This window comes from Nicotiana tabacum, chromosome 22, assembly GCF_000715075.1.
Source record: "Nicotiana tabacum cultivar K326 chromosome 22, ASM71507v2, whole genome shotgun sequence".
Lineage (NCBI taxonomy): Eukaryota > Viridiplantae > Streptophyta > Magnoliopsida > Solanales > Solanaceae > Nicotiana > Nicotiana tabacum.
This window is the reverse complement of record NC_134101.1, coordinates 110,026,553-110,038,215: the sequence shown is the minus strand read 5'-3', so window position 1 is coordinate 110,038,215 and position 11,663 is coordinate 110,026,553. Positions and strand designations below refer to the sequence as shown.

Genomic DNA, 11,663 nt, shown 5'->3' with positions numbered 1-11,663 from the left:
TGAGAGAGGGACCATCTGAAGATGCAAAGAGATTTTTCAAATTAGTGGAGGAAGGGAAACAAGAGTTATATTCGGGGTGTGAGAATTTCTCTAAATTGAGTTTTACCATTCGGTTGTACTTGTTAAAGTGCATTCATGGGTTGAGTAATGTGGCCTTCACAGATATTCTAGACTTACTGAAAGAGGCATTCCCATTTGCTCAGTTACCCGAGCCTTTTTATAAGGCGAAAAGTATGATAAAAGATTTGGGTCTTCATTATGAAAAAATACATGCAAATCCTAATGATTGCATGTATTTTGGAATGACAACGAGAAAGCGGAGAATTGTTCTGTGTGTGGGTCTTCGAGATGGAAGAATGTTATCAATCCCTTGACTAATGCAAGCTCTAAAGTCCCTGCAAAGGTTTTAAGATACTTTCCCTTAAAACTTAGGCTTAAGAGGATATTCATGTGTTCTGAAACAGCTGCAACTATGAGATGGCATGCTACTGAATGACCCAATGATGGAAATTTAAGACATCCTGCTGATGGTGAAGCTTGGAAAGATTTTGATTCCTTGCATGAAGACTTCTCTAGAGATCCTTGTAATGTTAGATTGGGTCTTTCAAGTGACGGTTTTAACCAATTTCGAACCATGAGCATTTCACATAGCACGTGGCCTGTTATGTTAATGAACTATAATTTATCACCATGGATTTGCATGAAGCCGGAGTACATAATATTATCTATGATCATTCTTAGTCTATCATCTCCGGGAAAGGATATAAATGTGTACCTACAACCACTAATTGCTGAATTGAAGGAACTATGAGAAATCAGGATGGAAACATATGATGCTGATTCTAATGAAACATTTCAAATGCGTGCAGCCTTATTGTGGACTGTTAGTGATTTTCCAGCACTAGAAATGCTTTCTAGATGGAGCACCAAGGGGAGATTGGCATGCCCAACTTGTAATCATGACACATGTTCTCAATATCTCAAACATAGTCGTAAGATGTGTTACATGGGTCATCGGGCATTTTTGCCTCCTGATCATCCATCTCGAAGAGATAAGAAATCATTTGATGGTAAGGAGAATAATAGAACAACACCTACTCCATTATCGGGTGTAGAAGCTTTGGAAGAGCTTCGTGAATTCAATAATATGTTTGGAAAGGGCCAAAAGAAGAGGCGTCGAGATAGTGGGGGTCCGTGGAAGAAGAAATCTATTTTTTTTGAATTGTCATATTGGGAACATAATAAATTGCGACACAATCTTGATGTGATGCGCATCGAGAAAAATATTTGTGACAATTTACTTGGGACTTTATTGGATATACCTAGAAAAACAAAGGATCATGTAAATTCTCGATATGACTTGCAAGAGATGGGAATACGGAAGGAGCTTCAACCAATAAAAGATAACAATGGAAAAGTTTATTTGGCTAAAGCTTGTTTCTCCATGAAGACAGAAAAGAAGAAGTTGTTTTGTAGTGTTTTAATACCAAAAGGATGTGCCTCAAAATATCACGATGTGTGCAAGTGGATGAGATGAAAATATCAGGGTACAAGAGCTATGATGCTCATTTTATAATGCATTACTTGCTCCAGGTTGCCGTCAGAAAAGTGTTGCCCAAGAATGTTTTTTTGGCCTTAATTAGGTTGGGGAACTTCTTTAGAGCCATATGTAGCAAAGTTATACGGCGAAGAGATATTGATACAATGTAGTTAGAAATAAATGAAATTGAATGTGACCTTGAAAAGATTTTTCCTCCAACCTTTTTGATATAATGGTACATTTGCCCATCCATTTAGTAAATGAGATAAAGCTTGGTGGTCCAGTGCATCTTCGTTGGATGTATCCCACAGAGAGAAACATGTGTAAGTATAAGGCATTTGTTCGTAATCGGTCTCATACGGAAGCATCAATTGCAGAGGGATTTTTAGCTGAAGAATGCTTGAACTTTTGTTCAAGATACCTACACAATGTGGTAAAAACAAGATTCAGTAGGTACCAATATGATAATGATGAGGGAATTGAAACAGAGGGAGATAATTTGTCACCTATATTTCCTAAGATAGGCCATCCAATTGAAAGTAAGAAGAAAAGAAAAGGCAAGGCTTTTTCTATGGATTTACAGTTATGTTTTGAAGCACATCGATATGTTCTGTTCAATACTGGAGATGAACAGGTGGAGAACTTTATCAAGTAAGATAAGATATTTAATTATCACTTGTATTTTAAACTTTATTAATTTACTTATATGTGATAGAAATATTTTGAACGTCATTCATAAAATTTAATTTGAAACATTTCATGCTTGCAGGGAACATAAGAGTTTAATTGATAATCATACTAGATCAAATGCATGGGTACGGGCACGGAATCACAACCAGGAATTTAGTAATTGGTTTAAAGAGAAATTTAAAACTATTGAAGTGCCAAATCATTTACGATGGCTAGCTAAAGGGCCTAATATGGTGGCAAAAAGATATACTGGATATTTCATCAATGGATACCAATTTCATACGATGGAACGGGATACCCGATTAAAGACTCAAAACTATGGTGTGACTTTATCAGCAACAACCGATAGTTTTGCTAGTGCTAGGGACCAAAATCCTATCTATGTAGGTTACCTATTATGGAGCTATTTAGGATATTATTGAGATTGATTATTGGGGTTGTTTTAGTGTTGTATTGTTTAGATGTGATTGGTTTCATAATGAAATAGATGGATATGGGTTAACTCGAGTGAATTTCAACAGATTATGCAGTACCGATGACCCTTTTGTATTGGCATCTCAAGTGCATCAAGTATTTTATGTGGAGGATTCAAATGATGAAAATATTTATTATGCAAGGACCAAAATCCCTGTTGATTAGGAGGAAGAAAATTGTCCAAATATTGGAGATACATTTTGGAGTGAGCTCGACGACGACATTGGTTCATCAAATAGATTACCCGATGGTGATGTCGTATGGTCGAGAGAAGATGTACCTAGTGATGTTGTTGATATGCCATTTCATACACAACCTTCACAAGATATGGAAACATCAGAAGAGGAAGATGATTTTGATGACACTGATTGGGATTGGATGGGTCCTGATTATTGAATATGGTAACATTAGAAGATTAATCTTTTGTATTTTTTTCTTTTTTTCTTTGTACCATTGCTTTGAAAGAGAATGGAAAAGAATGATACTTGATCTGATCTCCTTTTTTGGTTATTCTGTAATTCAATTTTTGTGGATTGTAAATTAATTGGTTTTTCCATGTCAATCATGATTAAATTCTGAAAAGTGTGATATATTATTGGAAACGTATGTTGGTGTCTTTACTTGTCATTGGTTGCCTTGGTACTCATGTCTCCGCTCCTCTCTTAGACCATCGTAATAACTTCTTATGCCTTCTTACCTTTTTTTCCCAGGGTATTGCAAATTAGTTACGTGAAGAGAATATTGCCGTCATTGAATTTGTTGGTATAGCTGAGAAAGATTGGAGGTAAGAGTAGTTTTCCCTTTTTTGAAATCTGATCACAATAGTATAAACTATTTGAAACAAAAAATGATTTGCTGGAACACCATCAAATACTTCAATATCTTCATTTCAAAGATGAAATAAACTTCTGAACTTCTGATTTCTATGGTGTCATTATCTCAAAGATAGTTCTGCCCTTGATAATTTTCATTTCCTCTTTACCACTGCTACTGATATCTTTATTTGCTTCAAAATTGTAGTCATGATTCAAGAAGGGACAAGACAAAAGAAAAAAGTGAAAATCTCGACATTCGTTCAAGCTGGAACACTTACATCTTTGGCAAATTAGAAAAGGTTGATGCGGACCAGAAAAATGAATATTCCAGCTAGCTCTATACGGTTAAATGAAGAGCGTCAGGTTCTGAATAATTTAATGGAAGAACATCAACTACCAATGCCACAACATCAGAGGGTAGGAGCCCATTTACAAAGTGATTCAACCACCCCTACAACACAATCAGTAGAGCAAGAAGTGCAATTGGATTCAACCACCCCTACAACACATTGAACAAGGTAAGAACATTTAGATTTTACATTAAAATATTGACATCCTATATCTATTTTACTAAATTGGAGGATACTTTTGATTTGTATTATTGTAGGATCTTGTACTAAAAAAAGAAAAAGAGGTAAAACAAGGATTCTAAATGTACATGGAAGGAGTGAACGTAAGTTAATTTTGGTCAATGAGTTTGGTCAACCTGTTGGTCCTACTAAAGATGTTGTGATGGGGTTTAGCAGCTTCCTCGGTACATTGGCAAATAATTCGACCTTTTGTCCTCTTGATATATTTGATTGGAGGAAAATTGACACAAAAGATGATTTGTGGGAATATACAAAGGTTCTCAGTTCTCAATTTTATTTTTGGTTGAACATGCTTAATATTTTTGCACTAACCCATTGAAACAATTTGTAGAAAAAATATAATATTTCTAAAATTGCAAAAAAAGTGGACTCTAGATGCAATTCAAGGTGCTTGGAGAAGGTATAAGAGTCAATTGAAAAAAGATCACTTTAAAGCATATCATAATGATGAAATTCGAATGGAAAAAAAGCCTGAAAATATTCCAGCATATCAATTTAAGGAACTTCTCAAATATTGGAACTCTGATAAACACAAGGTATGTTTTTGAGAAACAGTTTTATTTATGTTAACCTTTGTCAAGAAATATTCATGAAGGAAAAACAATTATTTTCCTTTTATGATAGTTTCGAATTGAAATTTATTATTTTACTTGCAGAAAATGTCAGCAACTAATATTGAGAATCGAAAAAAGTTAAAGGATCCATACACTGCTAGCAAAAAAAGCTTTGCTATAGTACGCAATGATTTGGTATCTGCTCTTATTTATCATTAAATATGAACTTGTTATCATTTTTAAGAAGATATTTTATACTACTTTTAATGTGTCCAGGAAAAAGAGAAAGAAACTTCTGATCCACTATCACTTAAGGATATCTTTGTTGCTACAAGACAAAGAAAACCCGGTCGAACATACAAGGAATCGAATGAAGATACAACTAGAAAAATTGTGCGAATTCTTTATGTTTCTATTTTGTTTGGATGAAAAATATGTTCATATTGACTTTTTCTTTATTGGAATTCTCTTTTTTTTTATTTGTATAATAGGCTGAAATGGAGAGTATTGAAACGCAACAAAGTGAAAATAGTGATGAGTCAATTAATGCATTTGCATCAATCATGGGACCCGAACATCCGGGACATTTGAGATTGTATGGGCGGAGGGTTACAAAAACCTCTTTAAAAGGGAAAGTGGGACATTTTGAACCCTCTTCAAATACAACAAATGATCACATGCAAAAGATGGAAGAGAGGATGATAAGATTGGAGGAAAAAATTGAGGAACAGAAGGAACAATATGAGGAACAAAAGACAATGATGAGACAAGAAATTGTAGAAGATATCATAACAAAACTTCAACGTTCTGGATTACCAATTGATGCTAATATTTTAGCAACATTGTATTCTCGTCCATTGGGTGAAGCTTCCTCAACACAAGCAGCAACTATTCACCTAATTCATCGACCATCTCTTGGTAGCAACAATCAAGGTTAGAATCCTCGCAATCCTATAATTGATGCTTCTAATTTTTAGATTGTACAGTTAGAAATTTGCATTTTTAATTAATCTTGAATTTAAAGTGATGGGTGCTCTAAGTGTATGAGCTCGATTAACTACTGTCATTGGAGCTTTTGTCGATCTGCTGAAATAGTCGAATTTTGCTATTTTTTCTTTGCGCCTGGTGATGCATTCTGCCTCATAACTGTTCAGATTTGCCTGAAAAAGCACCTGTCCAGCTCTTTCTTCCACACCTACCTATTGCACAACAATAGCTATAGGAGCTGCTGGTTTTTCAGCAGTTGTTTATGCATAGTACTTATGCACAACCTACTCCAGATTTGCCTGGAAAAGAACTTGTCATGCTCTTTCTTCCACACCTACCTGTTGCACAACAGTAGCTATAGGAGCTGCTGGTTTTTCAGCAGCTGCTTGTGTATCTTTCTTATGCACAACCAGCTCACTTCCACCCTTCAAAAGAGCTGTTTGTGTACTAGTAGTGGGCTGATCAGTAGTGAGATGAATAGCATGTTTAGCTACTGCCATTTGATCACATTCCTGTCCAGCTTATTTCCTTCCTGTTGCCTCGCAATTCTAGCCTGCACCATAGACTATTTCCTTAAAGTTGCAGAATTGCCCAGCTTCAACTTGTGCAATGTTAAGTGTATTTGATTCACCTCCAAAGCAACAATATTGGCAGGCACCTGCTCACCAGATTTACCAGTTGCTAACAAAGCAACAACTTGATAATTTGATCCCCCAGTAGCCAAGTCCTGCTCCTTTTGTTCAACAGTTGTAGTATAGACCTTATTCACATTCACCTCTCCATCAGTTACATAGTAGAACCCTCACCTTGGGCACCAATCCTATCCACAGTAGTCCTTCTCCTTTGTTGAACCTGCCTCCAATACATGTGAAGCCCTGCCTGTTCCAACATCAACCAATCTCCCGTATATTTAGCAAGCTCCAAATTTTATTGTTTCTTTGCATTCAAAACATCCCTGGCATCACCTTGTAATTTTTCTATAGGTTGAACATCTTCCTCGACCTCGTCATTAACACATTGAGCTGCTGCTACTGTTTTTCTTTGTAACCTACGACAATATATCTCCTCATGACCTTTGCGCTTACAATGGCAACAATATGATGGGACTGTTGGCACTTACAATGGTCTTGGTGCTTACCACACACACATTTACTATTATTATTGATGTGATCTTATAAATTTTTTACTTCAAAAACTAGTCATCTAAAAGTAGTTACAATAGTAAATAGATGAAGTGTTGGTTGCGGATAACCTCAATTTTCTTGTTGAAGTACTGGTTGAATATGCTTATTTTTTTTCCTTACCCTCTAAATATTGTTATGTCTTTTGAATTTGTAGGTGAAGAAAATGAATAAAAGGGAGATGAAAGTAGTGAAGACCTTACTTAAAGAGTATTGGTTGATCTATACCTTCAGATGTTTTGGGACTGTACTTATTTTTGAATATTTTGCAAACTTATATGCAATCTAACTCTTGAATTGTTAGTCACTATTCTCTTATATTTGGATAATACTAGTTGGATATTTTTTATGATGATTTTGTGGATAAATATAGTTTCCTTTAATGGTTTGTATATATTCTAGCATATTATAATTTACTCCATTACAATAGCTCGTAAAAATTATTGCAATAGTTTGTAATAAATGTTGTAATAGCTCGAAAAATCGTTGCAATAGTTGAAATGACTGTTACACTAGCTTGTATTGACCATTGCAATAAATAATAATAATCATTGCAATAAATAAGCTAAATTATATCAACAAACTGTTCCAGTAGGTCTATTCCATCGCTTTTGCACCGTTACAATAGTCGTATTGCAACGGTTCATACTCGTCGCGATAGCTTTTAATAATCGTTGTATTAGGCTACTGTAAGACCGTTATGATAGATACAGCTATGACCACGGCTCCGAAACCGTCGCAAAAAACCGCTGCAACAGACCAATTGCAACGGAGCCCAATCCGTCGCAATAGGAATATTGCAACGGTTTTTCTATTTTTGGCAACGGTTTTATCGGTGTTGCCATAGGCCATTTTTCTTGTAGTGGGGATGTGACGAGAAGAATTTTCTTGGGGCATAAAGGACTATAGATGATTGATTTCTATCTTGATGTGTTGTATATTCTCGAGTTATGAGTGTGTTGAGGGATCTTTCAACTGTTCATTTGTAGAATGAAGTAGATTCTTATGTCTTGTTGACGAGTTGAAACTCAAGAAGATTTAGTGATTGCATAGTGGTTGTGTCACGCCTCGATGGCGGGGAGCGCGACCAATGCTCAACTGAGATATCCCGGTTAAGCAAGCCTGCTAGATGTCTTCTACCCAACCTTGCCCATTAACAATATAAGAAACAATACAAGTAATAGGCAAGAGAAGAGTCAAGTGTTCCACATTCTAATTCCATTACTCAAAGGATATTCATTTATGCTTTTCAAAATATTACAAGTTTATAGATATGATGAAAAATATGTTTTCCAAATATCAACACTTACTAGTTTAATTTCCAACATCAAACACTATCCACAACCTGTCTACGGAGCCTCTAAGTACAACAAAGAGTAGTATGAAAGTATCGGCGACAAGCCCCCGGCTATACCTCAAAGCACAAAATACAACGTTAAATGACATAAAGCTTAGAACAGAGTAGGGCTCACCAAAACCTGTTTAGTAAAGACTAACTGCTAATGAGGATCAAGGCTGCCCGTTGACGAACAATGTGCATCCATTGAAGATGCAGCACCCCTAGCAAAAAGGACATTAGTACATATGGAATAATACTAGTATGTAAGACTAAACACCCTCTCAATAGAATGAGCAACAGTAAAATAAGAAGAAAACATGGAATCAATGAGAACCTCAAATAATATTATAGTACGAAGTTAGAAGAAAGATAGATCTCAAGTAAATTTCATTTTTTTAAGTTGGGAGGTCTTTAGTACCGATACACCATCGTGCTTTTAGCATGGAGTCCGGAATCAGCCCGATCGGCTAAGCCGTCTCACCTCGAGACATCCACTCACAACACTATCGTGCTTTTAGCATGGAGTCCGATCTTAGCCCAAGACGAGCACTCACAACACCACCATGCTTTTAGCACAGAGTCCGATCTCAGCCTGATCGGCTAAGACATTTCACACTGAGACGTCCAGTCATGAAACCACCGTGCTTTTATCACAGAGTCCGATCACAGCCCGATCGGCTAAGCTGTCTCACCATAATGCCATGTGGGTCAACGTCACCTCACATCCCCCTAGCAATCATTTCATCCCATTTAAGGGGAATTATCAACACATCAATCTCATCCTATATTGGGGGAAAAATCTCAATACCTCACACGGGGATTTTACCCATACTAACTCCTACACTGGCACGTGTAGTTTTGGGGTTAGGTTATTTCAACCTGCCCTTCCCTGGTGACTAAACGACACTCCCAAAGCATTTATTATTTAAAGTATTTACAACTTATTTCATAATCTTTCACATACCTTTCCATTTTATTGGCACCAGTCTCAACAACTGTAATATAATTCTCGACACGTCGACTACATTTCATATTTCATACTTTCATTTCTTTACTTTCAAGGATCATCATCATAAACATCAACACATAGAATATTTCGAAAATCACAACTTTAGGTTCATTAGTAATGAAGGCTTTAAGCACAACAAATTCCTTCCCAAAGAATGAAGCGAACTGACTAGCATTTGAAGCACGAGTTAAAATCATAAACGAGTGATACACCATTTAACCTCGAAATACTCTTTCCCAAAAGGGCAGCACATAATTTCAACTCATGAATATGTAAGAACTCAAATCACATTGGAAATATTTATAAAGGAGAGCATGGTGCCATGGCCACGTGTTATATCTTACTCTCACTTCTTTCACTTCCAAGCATTTTTAAGCTAAGCATAATAGACCCTCATTTGAAACACTAATTGAAGTCATAATATTTCAATACATAAACCATACTTGAACATATTCTCGTAGAGGTCATAATATGATAGGAAAAATTGGAACACTTTTTGAGCGTAGGTATCTTTCAACACAACACTTACTCAGAATACTCAAATTTATTAGGAACAACTCGGAACATGGGATTTAGGAACTTGGGTCGACCATAATTGAAACTTACGAGAACATCACAAAATTCGACTCTAAGCTAGAAGTTTAGCCAACATACCTTTCTTGAGCTTTACTTAGATTACTACAACATCCCACACTCCTAGCAACCTCAATTTATAGAAACATAACCAAATTTAACCATAGTTAGGAAGGTGTTCTCAGATTTAGCCCATTCTGACATTACATCAAACACCTAATATGCGAAATCGATTACAAGGTCCCATAACAAAAATTCCTCTACCCTCACTATGAATTTTCAATCAGCCAACCAATATAAATATCCCTACAACACCCATCAACCATCATTGGTCACATGCATGCCCAACCATTTGCTTCAAACCCACAAAAATCACATTTCCTAGCCTTCACATACTCTCAAATTCGAGATTAAGGGCTTATGGCTTCTGGTCATCATCCCACAATTCCCACCATGATAAAATACTTCCTAAACCCATTATTAAACATTGTATTAAACCTAGGGATGAAGTCTTACCTTTTAAGTAGAAGGTCTTGTGAGTTATCCTCTTGAATTCCTAAAATTTGAGAAAGAATTGAAGAGTATATTTTGATAGAGCTTCCCACCCTCTCTCTCTCTAAATTGATACCCTCACTCTAAGACATCAAGTTATATCTTATGAAATTCCCCCCTAAGGCCTCATACCAAAATACGGTTGGATAAGAAAATTTCCAAAAATAACCCCCGAAGTCAATTATGTGGTGCAATTACATGGTAGAAAAATGGATATGTGGCCAACAGAACGGATATGTGGCCAGTAGAATGTCCACAAAATGGTATGTCCATTTCGCTATAGTAGAATTATTATGTGGCCAACAACATGGCCACAAAATGATTTTCAAATTCGGGGTTGGGTCTGGTCCATTTCGCGATAGCATAATCATTATGCAGCCAACATGATCATTATGTGGCGTGCAAAAATAGTTTTCAAAATTTGAGTTGCTTCTGGTTCATTATGTGTCATTTCGTGCTCAGCGGAACAGATCCGCTATAACATAATCGACCACAGAATCGCCATTTTCTGCAAATTCTTCTACCAACTCCACTATGTATTGTACAACCCGAAAAGTCTGTACCACGGCTCGTTTTCTACAATCTTGGAACACATTAGCCTACCTCGGTACCACGAAATCTCGGGTTCTATATAACATTTTATGAGGCCTTACATTCTTCCCGCTTAGGATCGTTCATCCTCGAATGAGGAGTAGAGTCCATCCAAAACACCCAACATAATTCATCTCTTCTTTCACACATCACAAGCCCCCAAATTTGACTAACTCCCAAATACTTCAGAATTTTAGTAGAGTTTCCCCTAAATCTGGGCCTAACCACCTGCCAGAGTAACACCAAAACCACCCTGAAAACACATACATAAGTCAACAAAGCATCACAATATATATCAACAACACTAATATTAACATTAAAAGCATTACATTAACCAAAGTGGTAACCTGACATGAACTGTATATATTTTTAAGTCATAACACATAGAAAATACCTTTCGAACCACAACCATTTGGCTATACAAACAAGTGAGAATATCTTCTTTCCACAACACTCTCGGCCTTCAAGTTGACCTCCTCGACTCACAGACTTGGCCATAGCACTTTGACGTAGGCAATCTCAACTTCTGGACTTATCTAACAAGGATGACAATTAGGTACCTCTCATAAGCCAATTACCCATTAACTTCACCTTCCATAGCTTCCACCGGAACAATAGACAAATGATTCCCAACTACCTTCTCGGACATAGACACATGAAACACAAGGTGCATGGAGAATAATGATGGGGGGCATCATACACATAGCTCGGCCTATTTCCCTCAAGATTCTATAAGGCCCAATGTGTACTGCACCTACTTTACCTTTA

The 11,663-nt window shown here is 36.5% G+C and overlaps 1 protein-coding gene across 1 annotated transcript; it reads left to right on the top strand.

Annotated features, from left to right (window-relative positions):
- The first annotated feature begins 4,053 nt into the window (after positions 1-4,053).
- On the top strand, positions 4,054-7,183 carry LOC107818160 (uncharacterized). Its single transcript, XM_016644101.2, has 5 exons — positions 4,054-4,645; positions 4,766-4,858; positions 4,940-5,056; positions 5,155-5,596; positions 6,989-7,183. The coding sequence occupies exons 1-5, from the start codon at positions 4,568-4,570 to the stop codon at positions 7,003-7,005; spliced, it is 747 nt and encodes a 248-aa protein (XP_016499587.1). The 5' UTR covers positions 4,054-4,567; the 3' UTR covers positions 7,006-7,183.
- Positions 7,184-11,663: the final 4,480 nt, after the last annotated feature.